Here is a 26,612-nt window from a genome sequence, read left to right as displayed (position 1 = left end):
CATGTCTCCTCTCCTTTGCAACTTATTTCACTTTGCTTTTCTGAGAGCAAAGAAGATAGAAGCACAAGGAATTTTCTTAAAATTCCCAGTGGTGCTCAAGCATGAGTTGAATATACACTCTATGGGGCCAGATCCACATAGAAATAGAAAACATTTATAGCATTCGTTTTTAAATGGTGTGAATTCATATGCCCAGTGCTTTTCTAGTCTGTCTGTATTTTCATTTGGGAATTTAATGTAAACACCAAAGGCTCTGCTAATGTGTTGCTCTGTGTGTACACACTGTGTATAAATGATGTGATATAACAAGTTGTCACACCATCAGTAGAATACAAAATAAATAAGAAACCAATAAATATTTTCTATAACACTATAGTAGCAAAATACTAATGCTTCAAGTTAGTCACCTCAAATCCTTTTAGGAACAAGGAGGGAAAAAATGCATCACTAAAGAGTTTCACTTCCATCTCACACACAGATGCCGTTCACAGAAGTTACATTCACAGGCAGTGTGCTTGGTGCCTGTGATAGCCCGTCAGTTCTTCCTGTTGCGTTTATATCCTGTTGTCAAAGTGCTGTGTCAATGGATCAAATGTTACTACTCCTAAAATCTTTTTTTTATTAAAGTATAGTTGATTTGCGATGTTGTGTTAGTTTCAGGTGTACATTAAAGTTATTCAGATATATATATCTATTTTATATACATCACACGCACACACACACACACACACACGCACACACACACACATGTGTATATATGGTTGGGCAAAAAGTTTATTCACGTTTTTCCGTAAGGAGTTGCACAAAAACCCAAACGAACTTTTTGACCAACCCAATATATACTTTCTTTTTCAGATCTTTTTCCCTTACAGGTTATTACAAAATATTGGGTATAGTTCCCTGTATTATACAGTAGGTCCTTGTGGGTTATCTGTTTTATATATAATAGTGTGAATATGTTAAGCCCAAATTCCTATTTTTATCCCTCCACCCCCTTCCCTTTTGGTAACCCGTAAGTTTGTTTTCTATGTCTGTGGGTCTATTTCTGTTTTGTAAATAAGTTCATTTGTGTCTTTCTTTTTCTTTAGATTCCACATATAAGCGATGTCATGTGATATTTGTCTTTTCTCTGTCTGGCTTACTTCTCTTAGTACGATCATCTCTAGGTCTGGCCATGTTGCTGCAAATGGCATGATTTCATTCATATTCCTATTTCATTGAGTACGTAGGAGGTACTCGATGAATGTTTGTTGAACTGTTCAGTTGGACTCACTCTGGCATTTAGAAATTCCTTTTATTTTCTTTTGGTTCCCACACAGTGGCTATTCCAAACATGCCCATACTCCTTGGTTTCTGAAGGTGTCTTTATCTTCTCTTACTCTTGGAGGTTGGCTTTACCTCCAGTGTAGTTGGGAGACACTACGTCTTCTGTGTGTCTCTGCACTTTAGGATTCAGCTGCTTCGTCCTGCATCTCTTCCTGCTCTTCTGCCTCGGAGAAAGTCTCTCCCTTTCTTGGTCTCCTGGCTCTCACCCCTAGCAGCTCTGTAACATCAGTCACACTTCCACTCTGGCACCTTCAACTTCTCTGTCTTTCTTTGGTTTCTGCCTCATTGCCAAGACATACATAATTAAGCCATCTTCTCCAACCTGAAAAGAAAAATTTTTTAAATGTTTTAAACTCCATGAGTTGTTCTTTCCTTTCCTTCCCTGACACATTTCTTGAGACAGTAGTTTAATGTATCAGTCCCTGTTTCTTCACTACTCTGTCAATTCTTAAACCCTAAGAGTCTGGCTTATATTTCAACCAATCTGCTAAATGGCTTTCTCCAAGAGAACAAATCCTCAAAACAAATGCATGTGTCTTAACCTTCAATTCCCTTGACATCTCTGTTTCAGTCAACGCTGAGAAACCCATCCTTTCTTGGATTGCTTGATGTAATATTATTCAAGTTTTCCTCTTAATTTTTCAGCTGCCTGTTCATGGCCTCTTTTGTAATTCCTTTTCCTACCTCCTAAAAAATATGGGTGTGTACTTATCAACAAGTCTATTCTTTGTGTGAGTGCCGTGTCTTCCTGACTGGGCTATTAGCCATTCAGAATTAGGGGTGATGTCTCATAGTTCTTTAGACCATTCAGCACAACAATTTGCTCATAGCTGGCCAGGAAATATTTGTGATTTAACTGACTACAAACAAGTGACAGATTAAATAAATAGATTGGGCGCCATTACTATAAAAGAAATAACCAAACATACAAAAACCAACGCACTTATTCAAGCCAATAAACAAACAGAAGACCAAATTACTTCAGAAATAAACAGTAAATACAAGGAGAATGTTTAAAATTCTGAGCTTTTATACATTTACTTTCTTGTAATGATTGAAATGGTCAGAGGATAAAGGAAATCACAGGAAGGAGCAAGGGAATGAATTCCTTTTTAATACTCTCTGGCATTTTTTAAATGTACAATGTTATATTCTAATACAGACTATTTTATATTTATAAATATATAGTTATATGTAGTCTGTACTATTATATAATAGTTTATGTATTAGACTATATATAATTTTTACGTAATTATATATATATATATATATATATATAAAATTGTTTTACAGTAATACAGATAGGGTTCCCAGAATAATCCACTTCCATCCCTGAATTTAAAAGTAATTTTATGTTTTATTTTATTTTATTACATCTGGACCAAAATAAAAATGAGTCAAATCTTACTGACAAATGGCCTACCATGCCAGTCCCAAGTTGTAAATTGATCTCTACACTTAAACCAGAACTTGAAGAAGAAGGCAGTTGCCTTAGTGACCCTAAATTTAATCCCTTATTCACCAAGCCTAGTTTATTTCTGACCCAGTTCCTAATAAAAAGACTTAAATTGCCTAATGAAGTATTAGGCAAAATATTCGGCCCTATCTAAGGAGCTCTTTATTAGGAAGGCTTTTTATCTGGAAGTTTGGAGTTTCCGTAAAACAGACCTGTGGAGCTCTGTGGAGAAGACTTTTGTCCTAAAATGAGTCCTGAGACTAGGCTGCATCCTGGGGGAGAGGTCTCCACCTCCATGCCCCACCTTTGTCCACCCAGTATGTTTCTAGCCTGGCCACTCTAAGGGGTGGGGAAATTAAAGTACTTTGGCAGGAACATTTGCCTCAAGTGTGTTGTCCAGTCTCTGCCATGGCTTAGCCAGGATGGAAATAATTTAGTTTAAATATTGTGAACTCTTTTCATTTGTGAAACATGAGCCCCTTATTCTCGCTAAACCTCCATTTATTGTATTTGGAAAAAATAAATAGAATAAGTCATCCAAGAATCTTCAAGCTATTTAAAATCGTGGTTGTAGGAACTATAATCATTAAGTTCATTACCCTTGTTTTAGTGATGATGATTATTTTTGTTATTTCTTTCTTGTTCGCCATGTCACACTCTCTCACATGCTAGAGTTTCCATCGTGCTATTAAACCACGACTGCCTTGCTGTTGTGTGGTTTCTTTGGGCCTGGGCTTCAGCCAGGGCTGATAGTCTCACTGGTATTCTCGGAATTCTACCAGTCTTTTGGGAAGATGTCATTTGGGTGTTGGGCACTGTGGACAGTTACTACCCAAAGTACCTTCACCAATATCCAGAGCCCAGGGTGAACTGAAGAAATGTGAATGCGATGGTTTGATGTAGGTGACTAGGTAACATCCAGGATTACATTTTTTTTTTTTTTAATTGCAGTGATCTGTTCATCTCTGGCCCTTTCCACATTGACCTGTGTAATCTATGGCTGGTGCCTCTGATTACTGTGGGCCTCAGGAACCAGAGCATAAACAACTTCCCAAAGTTCTTTTGTCTTCAGAAGTCTGGCCAGCTCCCTCCTACTTTTTCTTGTCCATAAACAACCAGATACAAAGCATCCTGGGACCTTAAAAAAAATGTCGTTTCCAACTTACTGTCAGTAACCACGTTATTCTCTAGAATTACAGGTAAAGTATTTGCTGCTTCCTGCCTTTTCTGGCTGAATCATCATTGACAGTGAATAGGAGAGGCTGGTAAATACCTTGAATGTTCTGACTTTTGTTTTTAAAAATTGAAAGAGGATATAGCTCAGTGTCATGAAAGAGGAGTGAAGGGTCAAGCCAGTAATCCAGCCTCATGGTTCCAATCCTATAACAATACACCCTCTGATAATCCTGTTATGGAATTAAGGTAAGATGCTTCGTATTGTACCAACCTTAAGAAGTACTTAGGAGAGGGCAGACAGCAGAAGCAAGAATAACTACAGTTCTGCAGCCTGTGGAATGAAAACCAATTCACAGAAAGATAGACAAAATGAAAAGGCAGAGGACTATGTACCAGATGAAGGAACAAGATAAAACCCCAGAAAAACAACTAAATGAAGTGGAGGTAGCCAACCTTCCAGAAAAGGAATTCAGAATAATCACAGTGAAGATAATCCAGGGCCTTAGAAAAAGAATGGAGGCAAAGATCGAGAGAATGCAAGAGATGTTTAACAAAGACCTAGAAAAATTAAGGAACAAACACCTAGACGAATTAAAGAGCAAACAAACAGATGAACAATACAATAACTGAAATGAAAAATAAACTAGCAGGAATCAATAGTGGAATAACTGAGGCATAAGAACAAATAAGTGACCTGGAAGACAGAATGGGAGAATTCACTGCCACGGAACAGAATAAAGAAAAAATGAAAAGAAATGAATACAGCCTAACAGACCTCTGGGACAACATTAAACGCAACAGCATTTGCATTATAGGGGTCCCAGAAGGAGAAGACAGAAAGGACCCGAGAAAATATTTGAAGAGATTATAGTCAAAAACTTCCCTAACATGGGAAAGGAAATACCCACCCAAGTGCAGGAAGCACAGAGAGTCCCAGGCTGGATAAACTCAAGGAGAAACACACCAAGACACATAGTAATCAAATTGACAAAAATTAAAGACAAAAATTATTGAAAGCAACAAGGGAAAAATGACAAATAACATACAAGGGAACTCCCATAAGGTTAACAGCTGATTTCTCAGTGGAAACTCTACAAGCCAGAAGGGAGTGGCATGATATATTTGAAGTGATGAAAGGGAAGAACCTACAACCAAGATTACTCTACCCAGCAAGGATCTCATTCAGATTCGATGCAGAACTCAAAAGCTTTACAGACAAGCAAAAGCTAAGAGAATTCAGCACCACCAAACCAGCTCTACAACAAGTGCTAAAGGAACTTCTCTAAGTGGGAAACACAAGAGAAGAAAAGGACCTACAAAAACAAACCCATAACAATTAAGAAAATGGTAATAGGAACATACATATCGATAATTACCTTAAACGTGAATGGATTAAATGCTCCAACCAAAAGACACAGGCTTACTGAATTGATACAAAAACAAGACCCATATATATGCCGTCTACAAGAGACCCACTTCAGACCTAGGGACACATACAGACTGAAAGTGAGGGGATGGAAAAAGAGATTCCATGCAAATGGAAATCAAAAGAAAGCTGGAGTAGCAATACTCATATCAGATAAAATAGACTTTAAAGAATGTTACAAGAGACAAGGAAGGACACTACATAATGATCAAGGGATCAATCCAAGAAGAAGATATAACAATTATAAATATATGTGCACCCAACATAAGAGCTCCTCAATACATAAGGCAACTGCTAACTGCTGTAAAAGAGGAAATTGACAGAAACACAATAATAGTGGGGGACTTTAACACCTCACTCACACCAACGGACAGATCCTCCAAACAGAAAATTAATAAGGAAACACAAGCTTTAAATGACACAACAGACCAGATATATTTAATTGATATTTATAGGACATTCCATCCCAAAACAACAGATTACACTTTCTTCTCAAGTGTGCACGGAACATTCTCCAGGTTAGATCACATCTTGGGTCACAAATCAAGCCTCAGTAAATTTAAGAAAATTGAAATCATATCAACCATCTTTTCTGACCACAATGCTATGAGACTATAAATTAATTACAGGGAAAAAAAGGTAAAAAACACAAACTCATGGAGGCTAAACATACATTACTAAATACCAAAGAGATCACTGAAGACATCAAAAAGGAAATCAAAAACTACCTAGAGACAAATGACAATGAAAACATGACAATCCAAAACCTATGGGATGCAGCAAAAGCAGTTCTAAGAGGGAAGTTTATAGCTATACAAGCTTACCTCAAGAAACAAGAAAAATCTCAATCTAACCTTACACCTAAAGGAACTAGAGAAAGAAGAACAAAACCCAAAGGTAGTAGAAGGAAAGAAATCATAAAGATCAGAGCAGAAATAAATGAAATAGAAAAAAAGAAAACAATAGAAAAGATCAATAAAACTGAAACCTGATTCTCTGAGAAGATAAACAAAATTGATAAACCTTTAGCCAGACTCATCAAGAAAAAGAGGGAGAGGACTCAAATCAATAAAATTAGAAATGGAAAAGAAGTTACAACAGACACCTCAGAAATACAAAACATCATAAAAGACTACTACAAGCAACTCTATGCCAATATAATGGACAACCTAGAAAAAATGGACAAATTCTTAGAAAGGTATAACCTTCCAAGACTGAACCAGGAAGAAATGGAAAATATGAACAGACCAATCACAAGTAGTGAAATTGAAACTGTGATTAAAAATTTTCCAACAAACAGAAGTCCAGGACCAGATGGCTTCACAGGTGAATTCTGTCAATGATTTAGAGAAGAGCTAACACCCATCCTTCTCAAACTCTTCCAAAAAATTGCAGAGGAAGGAACACTCCCAAACTCATTCTACAAGGCCACCATCACCCTGATACCAAAACCAGACAGAGATACTACAAAAACAGAAAATTACAGACCCATATCACTGATGAATTTAGATGCAAAAATCCTCAACAAAATATTAGCAAACAGAATCCAACAACACATTAGAAGGATCATACACCATGATCAAGTGGGATTTATCCTAGGGATGTAAGGATTCTTTAATATACACAAATTCATCAGATACACCATATTAACAAACTGAAGAATAAAAACCATATGATCATCTCAGTAGATGCAGAAAAAGCTTTGTGACAAAATTCAACACCCATTTATGATAAAAACTCTCCAGAAAGTGGGCATAGAGGGAACCTACCTCAGCATAATAAAGGCCATATATGACAAACCCACACCCAACATCATTCTTGATGGCGAAAAACTGAAAGTATTTCCTCTAAGATAAGGAACAAGACAAGGATGTCCACTCTCGCCACTGTTATTCAACATAGTTTTGGAAGTCCTAGCCACGGCAATCAGAGAAGAAAAAGAAATAAAAGGATTACAAATTGGAAAAGAAGAAGTAAAACTGTCACTGTTTGCAGATGACATGATACTATACATAGAGAATCCTTAAGATGCCACCAGAAAACTGCTAGAGCTAATCAATGATTTTGGTAAAGTTGCAGGATACAAAATTAATGCACAGAAATCTCTTGCATTCCTAAACACTAACAACAAAAGATCAGAAAGAGAAATGAAGGAAACAATCCCATTCACCATTGCAACAAAAAGAATAAAATACCTAGGAATAAACCTACCTAAGGAGGTAAATGACCTATACTCAGAAAACTATAAGACACTGATGAAAGAAATCAAAGATGACACAAACAGTTGAAGAGATATACCATGTTCTTGGATTGGAAGAATCAATATTGTGAAAATGACTATACTACCCAGAGCAATCTGCAGATTCAATGCAATCCCTGTCAAATTACCAGTGGCATTTTTTTACAGAACTAGAAAAAAAAAATCTTAAAATTTGTATGGAGACACAAAAGACCCCGAATAGCTAAAGCAGTCCTGAGGGGAAAAAAACGGAGCTGGAGGAATCAGACTCCCTGACTTCAGACTATACTACAAAGCTACAGTAATCAAGACAGTATGGTGCTGGCACAAAAACAGAAATAGATCAATGGAACAGGATGGAAAGCCCAGAGATAAAGCCACGCACCTATGGTCAACTAATCTGTGACAAAGGAGGCAAGGATATACAATGGAGAAAAGACAGCCTCTTCAATAAGTGGTGCTGGGAAAACTGGACAGCTACATGTAAAAGAATGAAATTAGAACACTGCCTGACACCATACACAAAAATAAACTCAAAATAGATTAAAGACCTAAATGTAAGACCAGACACTATAAAACTCTTAAAGGAAAGCATACGAAGAACGCTCTGTGACATAAATCACAGTAAGATCTTTTTTGATCCACCTCCTAGAGTAATGGAAATAAAAAACAAAAATAAAGAAATGGGACCTAATGGAACTTAAAACCTTTTGTATAGCAAAGGAAACTATAAACAAAACGAATAGATAACCCTCAGAATGGGAGAAAATATTTGCAAACAAATCAGAGGACACAGGATTAATCTCCAAAATATATAAACAGTTCATGCAGCTCAATATTAAAACAACAAACTACCCAATCCAAAAATGGGCAGAAGACCTAAATAGGCATCTCTCCAAAGAAGACATACAGATGGCCAAGAAGCACGTGAAAAGCTTCTCAACATCACTAATTATTAGGAAATGGAAATCAAAACTATAATGAGGTATCACCTCACACCACTTAGAGTGGCCATCACTCTACAAACAACAGTGCTCACTTTGGCAGCACATATACTAAAATTGGAACAATACAGAGAAGATTAGTATGGCCCCTACGCAAGGATGACGAATAAAGACGCGGACCTACTAGAGAACGGACTTGACGACACAGGGAGGGGGAACGGTAAGCTGGGACAAAGTGAGAGAGTGGCATGGACATATATACACTACCAAATGTAAAATAGATAGCTAGTAGGAAGCAGCCGCATAGCACAGGGAGATCAGCCCAGTACTTTGTGACCACCTAGAGGGGTGGGATAGGGAGGGTGGAGGGAGGGAGATGCAAGAGGGAAGAGATATGGGGATATATGTATATGTATAGCTGAGTCACTTTGTTATAAAGCAGAAACTGACACTCGATTGTAAAGCAATTATACTCCAATAAAGATGTTAAAAAAAATCAGCAAAAAAATTTAAAAAAAGAAAACCTACAAACAACAAACGCTGGAGAGGGTGTGGAGAAAAGGGAACCCTCTTGCGCTATGGTGGGAATGTAAATTGATAGAGCCACTATGGCGAACACTATGGAGGTTCCTTAAAAAACTAAAAATAGAATTACCATACAACCCAGCAATCCCACTACTGGGCATATACCGTGAGGAAACCATAATTCAAAAAAACACATGCACCCCAGTGTTCATTGCAGCACTATTTACAATAGCCAGGTCATGGAAGCAACCTGAATGCCCATCAACAGATGAATGGATAAAGATATACAATGGAATATTACTCTGCGATAAAAAGGAACGAAATTGGGTCATTTGTAGAGACACGTATGGACCTAGAGACTGTCATACAGAGTGAAGTAAGTCAGAGGAAAACAAATATCGTATATTAACGTATATATGTGGAATCTAGAAAAATAGTACAGATGAACCTATCTGCAAAGCAGAAATAGAGACACAGATGTAGAGGACAAACGTATGGACACCAAGTGGGGAAAGTGAGGGGTGGGGTAGGATGAATTGGGAGATTGGTATTGACATATATACACTAATATGTATAAAATAGATAACTAATAAGAATGTGCTGTGTAAAAAATAAATAAAATAAAATTCAAAAAAAAAAGAAGCACTTGGGGTTTGCTGGTCTCGATGCTTGTCTCATTCCTCGTCAGTCTCTGTCCCTTCCCCATCTCCCCCAGCCCCGCTCCCCCAGGCTCTGTCATATGGCAGAATGTCACTCTGTCCCCTGTCCTCTTCCTGCAGACACAAAGGACATGAGTGAATTCGAGAACGAAGGCTTCTTTGCTCTGCATCAGCGCCGAGGAGCCATCAAACAGGCCAAGGTCCACCACGTCAAGTGCCATGAGTTCACGGCCACCTTTTTCCCACAACCCACGTTTTGCTCCGTCTGCCATGAGTTTGTCTGGTATGGTAACTCAGCATTGCACTCCAAGCTTCAAGTTATGCATTCTGTCGCCTCTTCTCGATCCACCAGGTCTGGCATGCCCCACCTTGGGGAAGTGTGCCGGAATAGGTACCACCTGAGAGTTTCCAGTGGCCTCACCTGGATGGAGAAGGTTCAAAGGGTGTGACTCTCTAGAATATTTTCATAATATAACTCCTGTAGAGCCAGGAAACCAGCCTCCTTAGGAAAGGTTCCAAGGACTTCAGTTTCCAATTAAATGGGAGGCTTATGGGGGTGAGCGGGAAGGGAAAGAAGAAGGAGAGGTCTTTATCGTAAGCACAGTTTTACAGCCAAAACTGCCACCCGCTCAACAGCCCAACCGTGCTGCTACTAATGTCTGCAAAAGGCAACACTTGCCCGTTGGAGCTAATGAGTTTCAATGTTTACAAGGCTCTTGGGTGTCTTAAGAGCCCTCAAACAGAGAGATTGGTTCAACCCTCAGTAAACACACAGCGAAGGCTGTGGGGGAGTGGAGACTTGAAATGACTCCTATCTCTGGCCTCAGCCTCCTCGCCTCTTCTGGGGTGTTCTCTCCTTAACCCCTGTGTAACCAGGGTATCCAGAGGTCAAGTAGACTTTTGGTGGATTTCCATCAACTGTCTTCATCTAACGACTTGAACCTCCTTCCTTTCTAAGAGTGAATGTTACTCAGGCTTCGGTCTTAAGCTTGAGAATTCATTAGCTGCACATATTCTCAGATACTCAGAAAGAGGGAATAAAATGTTATAAAATAAAATGTTATAAATGTAGATATCTTTGCTTATCTGTACTGAGCTTAGCGAGACATTGAATTTTTAAGCGTAGACGTGGAAATTTGCTACCACGATCCCGTGTTCCATTTTTTTAATATTAATTTAAAAAATTTTTTCTTTTTTTGGCTGCATCGGGTCTTAGTTGTGGCATGCGGGGTCTTTTGTTGAGGCACGCAGGGTCTTCCGTTGCGGCACACGGGCTTCTCTAGTTGCGGCAGTGTGCGGGTTTCTCAGTAGCTGTGGCATGCGGGTTTTCTCTTATGTAGTTGTGGCGCACGGGCTTAGTTGCCCTGCGGCATGTGGGATCTTAGTTCCCCAACCAGGGATCGAACTCGTGTGCCCTGTATGGGAAGGTGGATTCTTTACCACTGAACCACCAGGGAAGTCCCCCCGCCTTTATCCATTTTTGGTCAGGCATTTTTATCTCTACATGTTTGTTTGGAAAATATGCAAATGGGAGGGAAATCAACAACTCCTCATTTATCTAATTATCAGACTTTTCACAAAGCAGGTTAAAATAAAAGCACAGGGCTTCCCTGGTGGCGCAGTGGTTGAGAGTCCGTCTGCCGATGCAGGGGACGTGGGTTCGTGCCCTGGTCTGGGAAGATCCCACATGCCGCGGAGCGGCTGGGCCCGTGAGCCATGGCCGCTGAGCCTGCGCGTCCGGAGCCTGTGCTCCGCAACGGGAGAGGCCACAACAGTGAGAGGCCCGCGTACCGCAAAAAATAAATAAATAAATAAAAGCACATGTTAACACTCTTGGCTAATAATAGACTAGTGCTTCAGATCAGAAAATGCTCTGTGATGGCAGAAAGCTATGGGATCTTGTTCATCTTTTAAATGTTTTTGCTACTACTGTTGACTCAAAGGTCCGTATAAATGTTCAAACATGTGCTTTATTGCAGGGGTCTGAACAAACAGGGCTACCAGTGTCGACGTAAGTCAGAAGGATTTCTTATGTATTATCGTCATTCTTTTCGTTTAGTTGTCCCTTAACTTCTGAAAATCTCAAGCTGTAGTCATTTCTTTTCAGAATGTAATGCAGCAATTCACAAGAAGTGTATCGATAAGGTTATAGCGAAGTGCACGGGATCAGCTATCAACAGCCGAGAAACCATGGTACGGATCTAGATTCCTCTCTGTCTGAAATACGATGATTTTATCCTGACATTAGATTTTACAGCCCGCTAATTCTTGTTCCTAATGCCTGAATTTGAATACTTATATTTTTCCTTGCACACCCTCTCCAGTGGTGATGGTTACTGAGATCCAAAACTAGGGGATGAATGAGAGAGCACAAGAAGAATTTTAATGATTCTACCTTTTCCAGAAAAACATCACAGAAAGGTGGCCAGAAAGCATAGTTCTGATCAATTATGTGAGAACGACTCCTGTGGCATCTACAGCTAGAAGTGACAGTTAAAGAGTAGAGGCAATGGTTATAAAATGCAGATGTGAGCATTGACAAGGGAGGGTAACAGATATGTAATTCTTATATTGAGAGGCAAGTATTTCTTTCAGAATGAACTTAGAGATGTATCATCTGGGGGCAAGTTAGACTTTACTCTGTGGGAGAGGGAGGCAGATGGAGCTGCAGAGAGAGAGAGGCAACCAAAGCAGTCAGTCTTGGCAAGAAGGGAAGAGGTCCAAAGCCACATGGACATGAAACTCTGACGGACAGGAAGGAGTTGGAGAGATGGTTGTAGATGAAGGTAGGCTTGTAGATTTGGGGAAGGACGGATGAGGGAGCGTCCCTTAGATGACTTAGGTCCTCGATGAAGTCTGAGGACTAGGGGAAGAAAGAAGGCAGCAAGTGTCTTTGAGGAGGAAGAAGGAGCTGTAAAATAATTATCTCATAGATGGCAGGGCAAGGGGATTCAAGGAAAGCAGCAGGATTGCCAAGCACAGTTGCAAGTCCATTTGAGTTTGAGGGCAGCCATCTCCCGGGTGTGTGATTTTCTCCAGCAAAGGGGTAGGCAAAGAGACAGCAGATCGTTTGGGTTTTTCCAGAGTAGAATGTCTTTTAAAATTTAGAGCCAGAAGGGGATAATCTCCTGTTATGAGTGACCCTGCCAAGGCTCAAAGAGGTTGAAGTAGTTTGTCCAAGGTCAGCCACTTTCACCTGGCAGACTAGAATTCGGATCTCAGTCTCCCAGACTAAGGCTTTTGTTCGTTGAAATCACAGTGCCTCTTTTCATCCCGCCCGCCTGCTCCCTTTATCTGATGCCTTCAGCTTTCCTGGCAAAATCACAAATTGTAAGCATGACTGTGAACTTCAATGGCTAACGTCCAGTAGGACTAGAATGAGAGCCACAGGTCAAATTTTAAACTTTCAAGTAGCCACATTAAAGACCGGAAAAAGCAACAGGTGGAATTCATCTTAACGATATACTTTATGTAACCCAATCTGCTCCAATATTATCATTTCAGGATAGAATCAATATACAAAATTGAGATATTTTACATTTTTTTTCATACAAAGTTGTCGTAATCCAGTATGTATTTTACACTTACAGCACATCTTTTCAACACCTTGTAAGTGTTGGCCCATGTGGGTGAGTGACTGTCGTGTTGGAAAGTACAGATCTGTAGTCTTTCACAGACACATCTTGAACCATTTGGACTTGGGTTCAGGATTTGAAGTAGAAGTCTCCTAGCCTGGACCTTGACATCACTTGTTCATATTTATGTGGAAAAGTTTCTACGAAATAGGAGTTCTGAAAGGCACTTTTTCTTGGTTGAAAATATCTCGAGTAAGTGCTGGGCAGCTTTTAAGCCATTCTAAGTAGCCATTCTAAAGACTAAATGCTGACCGAAAGCCACCATGAGAATATGTATTCCTTTAACAAATAAGGCCACTTTACTGTACATGTTCTCAGAGAAATTGTTTAATTAAAAACTTTTGTAGAGACTTTAAGTCTCAAGTAAAGAAAACTTTTTATACTGCACAAGAATATTGGTATTCTTGCCAGGAATCAGAGTGCCTGATTTTTTGTTGTTGTTAATGTAATAAGTTTGATTAAAGGGGAGAATTTAAACTCTAGAACACTTTAAAAAAGAAAACCTTCACTGTATCTACTATCAGCATCCCTCTGTCATCTCCCTTCTCTCCATCCCTTAAACCATCACATTTATTTTGAGAGAGCGAAGAGTAATGGTGAAAGAGGGGATGGGCTCAGATTCGGACTGTCAGGCTCATAGATATCCCAGCTCAGTTGATGGCTGTGTGTCCTAGACAAGTGTCTGGCCCTATCTGTGCTGAATCTCCCCACCTATCAAAGCAGGATGCTAACAGAGGCTGCTTCAAAAGAGGTATTTTGAGGGTTGTATGAGATATCACACATGTAAAAGATAACACGTGACGTGTCTAACGTGTCTATCACAGCACCTGGCAGAACTGTTAGCTACCTCTTGTCTCTTCAGTTCATGTATAAGCAGTGTGAAAAGCCTTCCCACCTTGGGCTCCCACACTAATAAACCGATTTCTCTAGAGGAGGCATTATATAACATCTTCCAAAGGTTAAAGCACTAGCGCTAGGTTAAAAGAGAAAAGGAAATATTTATATTAAAATAGGAAGGGAAGGGCTTCCCTGGTGGCACAGTGGTTGAGAGTCTGCCTGCCGATGCAGGGGACACGGGTTCGTGCCCCAGTCTGGGAAGATCCCACATGCCGTGGAGCGGCTGGGCCCGTGAGCCATGGCCGCGGAGCCTGCGCTTCCGGAGCCTGTGCTCCGCAATGGGAGAGGCCGCAACAGTGAGAGGCCCGCGTACCGCAATAAAAAAAAAAAAAAAAAAAAAAAAAAAAGAAGAAGGGAAGTACGTTTACTTAGCTCCCATTTAAATAAATAACCCTGGTCTCCTCTTCCTGAAATCTTAGCCCGTCTGTGGGAAGGCCGCAGACTTGCCCCCTTGCCCTTGACCTAGAAGAGCTAACGGCTTCTTGTCTTCTTTGGACATGACTATAAGGCTTGACAAGTAAAAATTATGGGTTCTAATAAACATCACTGCAGTGTTTTTATTATTCTGTTCACTGTGCTAAAGTATCTGCTAAGACGTGAAAAGTGGGGAAGTGGGGACACACCGACCATCACGCATTCTTTTTCCCTTTCAGTTCCACAAGGAGAGGTTCAAAATCGACATGCCACACAGATTTAAGGTCTACAATTACAAGAGCCCCACCTTCTGTGAGCACTGTGGGACCCTGCTCTGGGGCCTGGCGAGGCAAGGCCTCAAGTGTGACGGTGAGCTTAATGAGCGTGGCCCCCCTGCAACCCCCTGCGGCTGGATTTGCAGCTTTGATGGAGAGAACCAGGGAGCGGGGCGGAGGGGAGGATGGAGGTGACTGGCTTCTCCGTCCAGCCCGGAAGAGCCCCGTGATCCTGAATGAGAAGTTCCCCGATAACAAGCCACTGCTGTTCTTTTCCTTCCACCTGTCTCCACCCCATGCCTTGTTTCCCAGAGAAGTGCCCAGTCTTCCAGGTCAAATGTCACAGCCCCTGGCCCCATGCCTTCTGTGGTACCTGCCTGATTCTCCTCTGACTGGCTCCCTCCCCTGGAGCTGCCCCTTCCTGACCTCCGCAGCCCCAGCCCTGCCCCTGCCGCTCTCCTTAGCACCAGCGAGTGCGATTCTGTCTGTGGCTCCGTGAGGGAGCGAGCCTGGCACGTCTGTTTCGCTGCTGGTTAGTCCTGTGCAGAAAACTGCCTGACTTAAGCTGGCGAGCCTGTCCCCAAAGCGTGCTGTGAACTCCACGTGCACGGGAAGAGGCCCAGCTCTGATGCTGACGGCCTGAGAGCAGAGCCCGAGCCTGCTGCCCTCCACCGTGGAGTTATTCAGCCGGACCCTGAGAAAAAGCACAAGAGCTCTCTCTCTCTCTGAAAGTCCAGGCTGCGAAGGCAAAAACCTTTATAGAAACTGAGACGCTATTATGCCAGGATTAGGGGGTAGGGAGGAAAAAGTCCAACAAGAACTAACAAAGTACTTCTGCCCTTAGGAGTGCAGCTGAGGGGAGGACAGAGCCCAGATAACATTCAAAACAGAGGTGCCTCGCTCAGCAGGGACCTTTGTATTTTGTTTTATTTAAAAAAATTTTTTTAATGAAGTATAGTTGATTTACAATGCTGTGTTAATTACTGCTGTACAACAAAGTGATTCAGTTATACACACATATATATATATACATTATATATGTGTGTGTATATATATATTATATCCATATATATACATTCTTTTTTACTATATATTCTTTTCCATTATGGTTTATCATAGGATATTGATTAAACACAGAAGCCACTTTATTTTTTCTGGGCAGCCCCATCTTAACTTATGCCACTGGCTAATGCGTGTTGTATCTTTTAAGTGATAAAGGGCGTCGACCTAAGGAGGAAGATCACCCTTAGCTGCCTGCCTGTCCTCATCCCAGTTGCATCCACGTGTCTGGTGGAGCCTGGAGTGACATCTTAATGGAGGCGGGAGGGGTTAGGTCTCCAAATCATTACTGGAGGCAAACCCACAGGTAGTCAAAATTCACCTGAACAGTCCCTCCATCACCCAAAGTACCACCACGCACTTTCCTCTCTACACCTGTTTAAGAGTCCGTGGGTGGGTGGGCTGGGCGTTGTATAGAGTGTCTTTAAGAGTCGTAGGCAACAGGTAATATTGGAGTGTTCTGCGGGGACAAACGGACAGGAATAATCAGATCCCCGTCTGCTGGCACCCCTGTTCCTGTGATACTCTCACTCGTCGGGTTTTCTTTCCCTGGAGCCCAGGCGCCCCACCTGCAGAGGCCGAGCTGGTCCCAACAGCACGGTTGTGCCTCTGAGCTCAGAACTTCCAGGATTCCTTGGCATTGTTCCACCACGCCCTGCTGGGTTCTGTCCTTTTCGAACATACCTTCTTCATTCCATTCTCTTTCCTCATTCCCTGTCCTCCTGTGCTTCCTTAACCCTACTCCCTCTCTTCTCTTCTCCCCTTCCTCTCCCCTCTCCTCCCCCCTCTCCTTCCCCAAGTCACTCCCTGGAACCCCGAGAGGCTGGGCGCTGTCTGCCCCCCCCACCATACCCTCATCTGCATCTCCGCCTCTCACTCTCTCCCCTGGGTCTCTCCCCGCCTCTTCCTCACTCTCTCTTCTTACTCTCCTGTGAGCCTCCTTCCTAAGTAGGGCCCCCACTCCTCCTGACCCTGTCTCCTTTCTCTCACCACTGAAATTGCCATGAAAGTAGTCATCTGGAGGGACTGTTTGCACTCACCGAGGTCCAGTTATCACCTGCTAGGTTAGTAACAGACTTAGGACGTTGTGATCCTAGTGGGCACGGGGCCTCTCTTCACGGCACAGCAGAGAGGAGCTTAGATCCGCTACAGTTTTAAAGAGCAAGGTGCCCCTCCCCATATCCTCAAGTCCGTTCTCCAGTAGGTCTGTGTCTTTATTCCTGTCCTACCCCCAGGTTCTTCATGACTTTTTTTTCTTGAATTCCATATACATGTGTTAGCATACGGTATTTGTCTTTCTCTTTCTGACTAACTTCACTCTGTATGACAGACTCTAGGTCCATCCACCTCATTACAAATAGGGAGGGTGGGAGGGAGGGAGACGCAAGAGGGAAGAGATATGGGAACATATGTGTATGTATAACTGATTCACTTTGTTGTAAAGCAGAAACTAACGCACCGCTGTAAAGCAATTATAGCCCAATAAAGACGTTAAAAAAAAAAAAAGAGCAAGGTGCTCGATGCTCGCTACAGACCTCGCTCTACCTTGCAGTAAATAAGTAGTAAATGGGGCCGCCCAGCGTAAAACCTGCATCCGGGAGCCCAGGAGGAGTCAAGCTAACGAGGCAGAGTTCAGAGGGCAGAAGCCATTATGAGCAGCACCTCTACTATATTAAAGGTTCCACTTCAGGTGGATTTTTATGACTTCATACTGGGATGAGTAATAGTTTATGCTTACCTGCTAGAAAATGCTGTTTTGTCTTGTTATGAACTGTTTAGTGAAAACTAAAGGTGAAGATGGCTAAAATTTCACCTAAATATTTCAAGAATATTTTATTGTAGTAAATAATAAAGATGAAAGAAAAGTTGTCTTTCGTGAACACCTGTTGGAGGCCAATCACTGTGCTAAGTTTTTGCACACAAATGGGCAAGTAATAAGGTAAGAAGATTAAAATGGCATGATTTTATATCTTCTGCCTAATTCCACTGTAACAATCCCTGTTGATATACCTTTATAGAACCTAGCAGGACGTGAGATCAGAGTTCTATCTGCTGGTGTTGGGAAATCTTTGGTACCTTGTTTTTTGGCATAACGGTGATGTTTCATAAGCAGAATTTGCATTTTTCTAAGACTAATGACATGAAGCGATATTGTCTTTACACAGACACACAGGTGCCCGACCCCCAGTACAAGAAGGCTCCCACAGTCACAGCACGGTCGTGCTGTTTTTAGGACTAATGGATCAGGATACTCCTCCAGCATCGTAGGTCTCAGAGCTAGAAGCCTATACAGATCATTTAGTTCAAGTAGCCCAACTCTCCCATGTGGTGAGAACACGGTCTCCGGACACTTTCCTTCCTTTCACCCCCGCCTCTCACATATGCACAGACCACCCCACTGTCTCAATTTCCATTTCGACGGAGGCTGTACCCTAGGCTTCAGCCTAGAGGGTGGAGAAGCCTCTCGCAGCCCACGTGGGAAAGGGGATGCTTGGACCCCAGTCTAAGTGGCAGTGAATGACCTTCCACCCAGCATTCCACATTACCACCAACTTATTTGCTGGGATCATCCCTGGAATAAGAGCCAACCTCAGTTTTTCACTCTCAGCGATGGCACAGTGGACATGCATTCTGGGAGCAGCCTTCCTCCCCATCCACAGGCTCTGGTTCTGCCTTGAGCGGAAGTCACTTCCCAGCAGCACGCTGAGGAGCATCTGGTGTGTGGGTGAAGGTCTCAGGGAATCAGAGGTGAATGTGCGGTGGCATCGTAAAAGCCCTGCCCTGGTCTGTTTGCCTTCAGTGTCTCCCTCTGCTGGGAAGATGGCGCCGGGGATTTGCCAGTGATTCCTTGGGCATACATGCACCTAAAACAGATCACGTGCAGAGTCCGTGGAAGTTGGTTCTGTTGCCCTTGTTCAAGGTGTCGCTTTCTTCCTTTCAGCATGTGGCATGAACGTACATCACAGATGCCAGACAAAGGTCGCCAACCTTTGTGGCATAAACCAGAAGCTAATGGCTGAAGCACTGGCAATGATCGAGAGCGCTCAACAGGTAGGAACGGCTTTTAGGGGACAAGTTCCCACAATTTCAGCTCAACTAGGACTATTCCAGTCTCTTCGCTCTGTGCTCTGTAGCAGCTCTACAGGGCGACGTGGACTCCATTTCCGAGTACTTGCCTTGACACTGACTTTCATCTTCGTGTCCACATCCCCCGCATGAGATACTTATTTATTTAATGCATTTGCATCGTGTGGATCTTTATAAGATCTTAAATTCTTCATGGAATGAGCAGGGGAAGAAACAAATAAATTCATTAAAATTATTGAGGAGTCATTGCCAGCTTTATACCTGTATATGACAACTATATAATAGCCTGGGGGAAAAAACATATTTGCTAGAATCATCCCTAGAATGCCTTCAAAACACTGAGTCCAAGGCAACTTTTGCCTTGCTACTTACTAGCATGCCGAATCCTCACATCCAAGGACAAACCCTCTTTAAGACTTGGCATTGCCTACGTAAGCTATTTTTCCATCCATTGGCCTTTGATTCTTATTTGTGACCGAATAATGTGGATAGCATGGGATAAACCAGTTGGCCCCCAGAAAAGTATGCAGGAAGCGAATACGTTCTGCTGGTACGTAAAATATGATAGACATCCACAGGATATGGGATCCCTAAGAGAGTGCCAGGGGGAGGGAGAGATTCGGTTATCCTACACATTTAGGGATCTGAAATGGCTTTCACGCCCATGGACAGCAGGCTGCACTGTCCCGTTAATGGTGGGTGGGTGGGTAGGTGGGTAGTCTGACTCTTTGTTTGTAACCCAGGCTCGCTGCTTAAGAGACTCTGAACACATCTTCAGAGAAGGTCCAGTTGAAATTGGTCTCCCATGCTCCATAAAAGGTGAAGCAAAGCTGCCGTATGGACCAGCACCGGGGAAAAAAGGTAGCTACCCTGATCCACCGTAGAATCGTCAGTAATTCACCTTGATTAACCTGAGTCCCCTGGATTTAAATTCTCCACGTACCTGGCCTGATAAACGATTCTTTTCTAGTTCGAGATTACAGACCTAGCCACCAACAGAGAGTCTCCTACTTCTTAGAAGTATTATAAAACCGAAATATACCCCACTAGAAAACCTTCATAAGCAGGTGGTGGTGGTGAGAGGTTGAGGTGGGAGAAGAAAATGCGGCATCTCTGGAGGAAACAATTGCAAACTTTTCCTTAGAATTTTAGAACATTACTCCCTGCCGTGGTTAAACAGTTTTACAGAAATAAATCCTCCATAGAGCTCTAGGGTAGGAATGCCACTGACCATCTTATTCTGTACCTTTGAGACTTTTCTGGAAAATTTTAAGATTAGAAAGGGGATTATGGACACCAAGGGGGGAAAGCGGGGGCATGGTGGGATGCATTGGGAGATTGGGATTGACATCTATACACTAATATGTATGAAATAGATAACTAATAAGAACCTGCTATATAAAATAAATAAACTCAAAAAAAAAAAAAGATTAGAAAGGGGAAGAATAGCCTAATGTCCTTAACATTTCTGATGTTATGGAAGTTTATCCAGCCTCCTCTTTGAAGGTCCTTCATGAGAGGATATGACCATGTGATTCTGAATAGTTTTCAGCATACATTATAAAATACTTATTTTCCTTGGACTCAGAATACGAAAGATAAACCTAGAGATCGGAAAATAAATGTCATTATTCCAACCACAAAAAAAGACATAATTATGTGATGTGATACAGGTGCTAACTATCTCGTGATATCACAGTAGATAAATGTGTCAATCAACATGTTATGCACCTTAAATTAGCACAATGTGATATGTCAATGTATTTCAATTTAAAAGAAAGGAATGTTATAAGGGGGTCGGAGGAAGGCTCCAAAAACGTTTTTCTACACCTTCTCTGGCAGGAGGGTGAGGAATAAATTGTCCTGAAAATTTTTTAAAGAAGGGTTTGGATTAGATTTGGGAAGGGTCTCCGGGCAGAGGAGTAGACCGTGTGTCTCAGACATGATCAAGGTAGGTAGCATCTTGACTCGAAGACTGTGGCGAACGATGCATTTCAGATCTTTAACGATCTGCTATCCATTTCTTCGTCCCCACGTGGTCGGTCACAGAAACTGACGCCACTGTGCCTATGAGCCACGCAAGCAACGGAGAACCATTTTCCCTCCAATTTGGTTAAAATCCCTATTTGTCTGTGATCCGGCGTTATCAAAGGTGCTCATTCCTGTTGCATAGATGGTCTTTTGCTGATTGGAATGTTTCTTAACTTGATATTTTCCCCAGTCTGTTGCATAAAGAGACACAGTCCATCCCCCAGACACCAGGCTCCCAGGCAGGAGGTGCTGCTTTTGCCCTGCAGGCACCCCTTTCTGCATCGCTCTGAATGGAGCTTCAGAATGGGATGTGGAAAAGCAAGCGTGTTCTCAAAGTAGCTAGGACGACCTTCCGCTGTTCCTTATTTCCTTTTAACCACTGATTTGCCATTTTCAGAGCCTCAGGGGATCTCCTGGGAGTCTCCCTTGGATGAGATGGAGAAAATAGGCCATCGTCCAGAACCTGAACTTAACGTAGAAAGACCATCTCTACGTATGAAATTAAAAATCGAGGATTTTACCTTGCACAAAATGTTGGGGAAAGGAAGTTTTGGCAAGGTATGATATTGTGTGTAGAATTCTGTGGCCCAACTTCCAGAAATTGAAGAGCAGATCTGGCCAGTGGAACTGAACCATACGTGGGTGTGCAGAGAGCGCATTCCTGGTCAGGAACTGTCATGTGATGTGATGTATGTTAGAGGGCAGAGAGACATCTGAATAAATAGGGACCCGGGGAGCTCTGGGGACTAGCAGCCTCTGCTTCCCGGGAACAACGATTCAAGCCATTTCACTTGGAAGGTGTTCGTCCCACGAGCTTGTGTGTTTGGTGTCTTTGGACACCAAAGAAATGAGAAGGTGCCTCAGCCGGTTCCTGTTTCACAGATATGTTTGTTTCATTGGTGGTTTTTTTGTTGTTGTGTTGTTCCTTTCTCAAACCTGGAGTGTGGTTTTTACCTTCTGTATGATTTCTTCTCTACCAAATGTCCTCAGCCTTGTTTTCGTTTGCTAGGGCTACTGTAACAAAATACCACAGATGGGGAGACTTCAACAACAGAAATTTAGTTCTTCTAGTTCTAGAGGCTGGAAGTCCAAGATCAAGGTGTGGACAGGGCTGTTTCTCCTGAGGCCTCTCTCCTGGGTGTCCACGCTGTCTTCTCCCTCTGTCCTCACATGGCCATTCCTGTGTGCATGTCTGTGTCCTAACACCCTCTGCTTATGAGGACACCAGTCATATTGGATTAGGACCCACCCTAATGACCTCATTTTAACATAATTATCTCTGTAAGCACCCTGTCTCCAAATATGGTCTCACTCTGAGCTGCTGGGGTTTAGGACTCCAACATATCAGTTCTTTGGAAGGGACACAGTTCAGCCCAGAACACGGCCCTAGCTTGAGCGTCTTAGGAAAAGTTCCACAGAGGAAGTCCCTCCTCTAAATTCTTCCTGCCACTCACTCAGGTTATGGGCCATTAGTCAGTCACAGAGGGCAAGGAGAGGAGGAAGGAGACATAATGGAAGAAATTATAATCAGCTCTCAGTGACAAGAGGAGATTTTCAAGCCAGTGATTGTAAAGAGGGATGTCATGGAATATAGGCTTTTAGGTTATTTTGGATATTAAGGATACCACGTGTATTAATGGAACTCTCAGTTGTTTTATATTTAGATTGGATGCAACGTCTAGGAAAGTTTTAGCTGAAGGCTACTGTTCCATGAATTTGTGCAGCCAAGACCAGCATTGTGCTCAGCACCTGCTCACTAGACTTTGGCTGCAAAACTTACCCAGTTTATTTAATAATAATGTAACTGGGTATTGCCATAGCTGAAGGACATTGTGCTGCAGTTGGGGTTTCTATATAATACCAAGGCATTGCCTTCGGCAAAATCCACTCTGCCCTACAAACTGTAGCTGATATCCATTAATTCGTTTATCTTGTTTCCACGATAACATGAACCGTAGCAGGCTCGTCTGGTGTTAATCTGAGTGTAAGAGGCAATTTTACAGCCAGTCTTCATTAAAATTTAGCATCAATTAATGTGCAGTTTATAACCTGTTTCCAAAAACTGAAAGCACATTATAGAGATGGAAATGGCTTTTTTCCCAGCTTCTTAGTTTATGGCTGATTTGGGGATGTTTTATTGAAAGAAGCAATTACCAAAAGGGGACTTTTAATTGTTAAAGAAAAGCTTTTCTTTGTTCCCGTGTGGATTTTACTTTTCAACAAAGTTAAGAAGACATTAAGTTAAACCTAGATGCCTTAGTAAATAACCCAAGGGACAGCTGAGAGCTTCAGGTATCCTCTGCTCTGTGTCCAAAGCAGTAAGCCCCTCACCATCAGGACCCCGGATCCCTGCACTCTGAGGGGGCTGCACCTTGGGGCCCAAGGACAGGGGGATGAAGCACCAGAGCAAAAAGGGGCAGCCATATCTCCTTTTCTTCCAACACTAGGAATACTCAAACTTGTCTTTCTTTTTTCTTTTCACTCTATATGGGAAGTATGGTTCCTCATCAAAATGGTAGCCTCTGTATTCTGGTTCTCCATCGATTTTAGGCCCAGGAGAACAAATTGCATGTTTTCTGGGGATATGTATGTACATCATCCATTTGCCTGAATTCTCATCTAAGCTCTACCCCCTCTATCAAGCCAGCTACCCCACAGTTATGTGTCTGCACTGTATTATTTTAAACACAGACACGTGCATTTTCACTATTGGTGTAACATCATTAACGTCAACAATCCCTAAAAGTCACTAAAAGAAGCAAATGGCAAGTGGTTTTTTTTTTTAAGTATAGTTGATTTACAATATTAGTGTCAGATGTATAACATAATGATTCAGTAGTTTTATAGATTATACTCCATTTAAAGTTATTACAAAATAATGGCTGTATTTCCCTGTACTATACAATATATCCCTGTTGCTTATTTTATGCATAGTAGTTTGTATCTCTTAATCCTATACCCCTATATTGCCCCTCCCCCTTCCCCTCTTCCCACTGGTAACCACTAGTTTGTTCTCTATATCTGTGAGTCACTTTCTGTTTTGTCATATACATCCATTTGTTTTGTTTCTTAGATTCCAGTAACTGTCATTTAGAAAGCATTTTACAGTTCACAAATCACTTTACCACCTGGTATTTGACTTTCACAACAGTCCTGTAAGTCAGCGGTGTGTTGATAGTTACCGCTTTTACACATTCGGGAACTGAAGCAGCCCAGGGAGGTTAATTTGCCCACATTCCCACAGCTAGTAAGTATCTGTGAAATGAGGCCTGAGCTGGGGTTTTCTGTCTCCAAATGCCATGTCCTCACTCCTGTCAATCGTCTGTGGCTGCATCATTTGCAAAAGTGAAAGTTGGTGAAACTCTCCATTACATGCCATCTGGTGTCCTTTCTTATAAGATTCATGAAATCAAGTGGAAAAAGTAAACTTTGGAGTCAGATTTCCCACTGAGTAGCTCCATGAATTTGAGAAAGTTACCCTTTGAGCCTAGTTCTTTAAAATTATTACTATCTATCTGTGTTGCAGAGTGTTCTGAGCTAAGAATTAAATAGATACTAAAATTAGATAGCACATGTGAAGCACATAGCAGAATGTCTGACACATAGTAGGTCTTGAAGATAATATTAGTGTCTGTGCCATCAGAGGAAATGCTGTGCATTCTATAAGCACATCAGGAAAGCTCAATTCCTCACATATTCTTTTTTTGCCTTGAAAAAGTGGGTAAAACTTAGAGTAAGGTTTTATGCTCATTTTCAGTGATACTTCAAGAACAATCAAGTCCTCCTTCCACTACTTGCTGCTGCTTCCTTCAATACATATTTGCCTCTGAATGGTTTTATAAACTTACTCAGGTCCCTGGGTAGACAGGGCACACTTTTTTAAATAGAATTTCTCAGTGGCTGAGAATAACCCATCCCATTGCACCATAGTTTTGTGAAACCCTTTGAAAGGTAGAGAGAGGATGAAACCGTTCTGTATCATCCCACACCTGTGAAGCTCTATTTGTCTCCATAAAGAGGGTGGAGGAGGATTGGAGAAGTCGTCTTTTCTCACCCAATACATCTCTCTCAGGACTTCGTGACTCTTCTTTAATGAGCGTGAATCCAAATTCTAAAATAAAGTGTCTTCCCCTTCCCTCTAGGTCTTCCTAGCGGAGTTCAAGAAAACCAATCAATTTTTCGCAATAAAAGCCTTAAAGAAAGATGTGGTTTTGATGGACGACGACGTGGAGTGTACAATGGTAGAGAAGAGAGTTCTCTCCTTGGCCTGGGAGCATCCGTTCTTAACGCACATGTTCTGTACGTTCCAGACCAAGGTAAGGCTGTCCTTCATCTCTACCTCTCACCCCAGTAAATCTGGGTGCTCCTGGCAGCCCTCATCTGGAGACATGGGATACTCTCTCCGTATATTTCTTCCATCCATCCAAATAAGTTTCTTCTGCGCTAAACACCACTGAAATATTACTTAGAATTTTTTAATGTAGTTGATCGGGAAAGGGCCTTACTCCTGGATTTGTTTGTTTTTTAGAACTTGGTTTAACTTATATAAGCAGTATGTGACTCGCTTAACAAGGCAGTGCTTTGTGAGAGGGAAAAAGTGACATCTGTTTATTCATCTACCATATGTGTATTTGAAGAGATGAAAGTTGGAAAAATAGATCAAAACCTGTGTGCACTGTTATTTTCCTTTCTAAGGCCAGTAGAAGATCATCCTTTAGAGCGGGCTTCATCAGTGAGGCCCTGAGCATTGTGGTAAAAGGGTGAATTTTGTCAGAAGTGTCTCTTCTGGGAGAATTCTCCTCCTGATCTCCTTTTTCCTTAAAATTAAAAAAAAAAATTCGTTTTTGACTCATTTTAGAAAATTTGGAAAGTGGTTATATGCTCAGAGAAGAAATCATTTTAGAAAATTGATTTTAGAAAATTTGGAAAGTGCTTATATGCTCAGAGAAGAAATCATTTTTAGAAAATTGATTTTAGAAAATTTGGAAAGTGTTTATATGCTCAGAGATCATTTTAGAAAATTTGGAAAGTGCTTATATGCTCAGAGAAGCAAATCATATGTAATCCCATCACTTGGGTATACTCACCGTTAATACTTCTAAGTTTATCCTTCTAGATTTTTCCCCCATTAGATTTTTAAAGGTAAAAATAATGACCTACTGGAAATACCTCCTGTTCTGTAACTTGCATTTTCAACACTCTCTACATTTCCTCACATCTGTGGGTATTCTTCTACAATTTATCTAATTACGCTACTTCTAAATTTTGTTCTGATTCGAATAACACTGAAATGAACATCCTTGTAGTTCAGTCTTCCTGCACAAACATAATGATTTTCTCTTTTTATTTTTCTACCCTACTTGACCCTATATCCCTATGTATGTAGCCTAGAATAATCAGCAGACCCATGTGGAGCCATATGGTTAAGGTCCAAAGAACATGAGGAGTTTTTCTCTTGTTCTC

General features: G+C 41.7%; 1 protein-coding gene across 1 annotated transcript in view; it reads left to right on the top strand.

Annotated features, from left to right (window-relative positions):
• PRKCQ (protein kinase C theta) overlaps window positions 1–26,612 on the top strand; it is a 155,957-nt gene that overhangs the window by 54,872 nt on the left and 74,473 nt on the right. The window contains exons 5-12 of the mRNA XM_082848914.1: window positions 9,808–10,034; window positions 11,731–11,762; window positions 11,859–11,944; window positions 14,937–15,066; window positions 18,973–19,082; window positions 19,862–19,979; window positions 21,547–21,707; window positions 25,292–25,465. Of these exons, the coding sequence (XP_082705040.1) occupies window positions 9,808–10,034; window positions 11,731–11,762; window positions 11,859–11,944; window positions 14,937–15,066; window positions 18,973–19,082; window positions 19,862–19,979; window positions 21,547–21,707; window positions 25,292–25,465 (1,038 nt within the window). The remainder of the gene's footprint in view (window positions 1–9,807; window positions 10,035–11,730; window positions 11,763–11,858; window positions 11,945–14,936; window positions 15,067–18,972; window positions 19,083–19,861; window positions 19,980–21,546; window positions 21,708–25,291; window positions 25,466–26,612) is intronic.

This window comes from Leucopleurus acutus (assembly GCF_964270905.1).
Source record: "Leucopleurus acutus genome assembly, chromosome: 1".
Lineage (NCBI taxonomy): Eukaryota > Metazoa > Chordata > Mammalia > Artiodactyla > Delphinidae > Leucopleurus > Leucopleurus acutus.
This window is presented reverse-complemented; position numbering and strand designations above follow the sequence as displayed.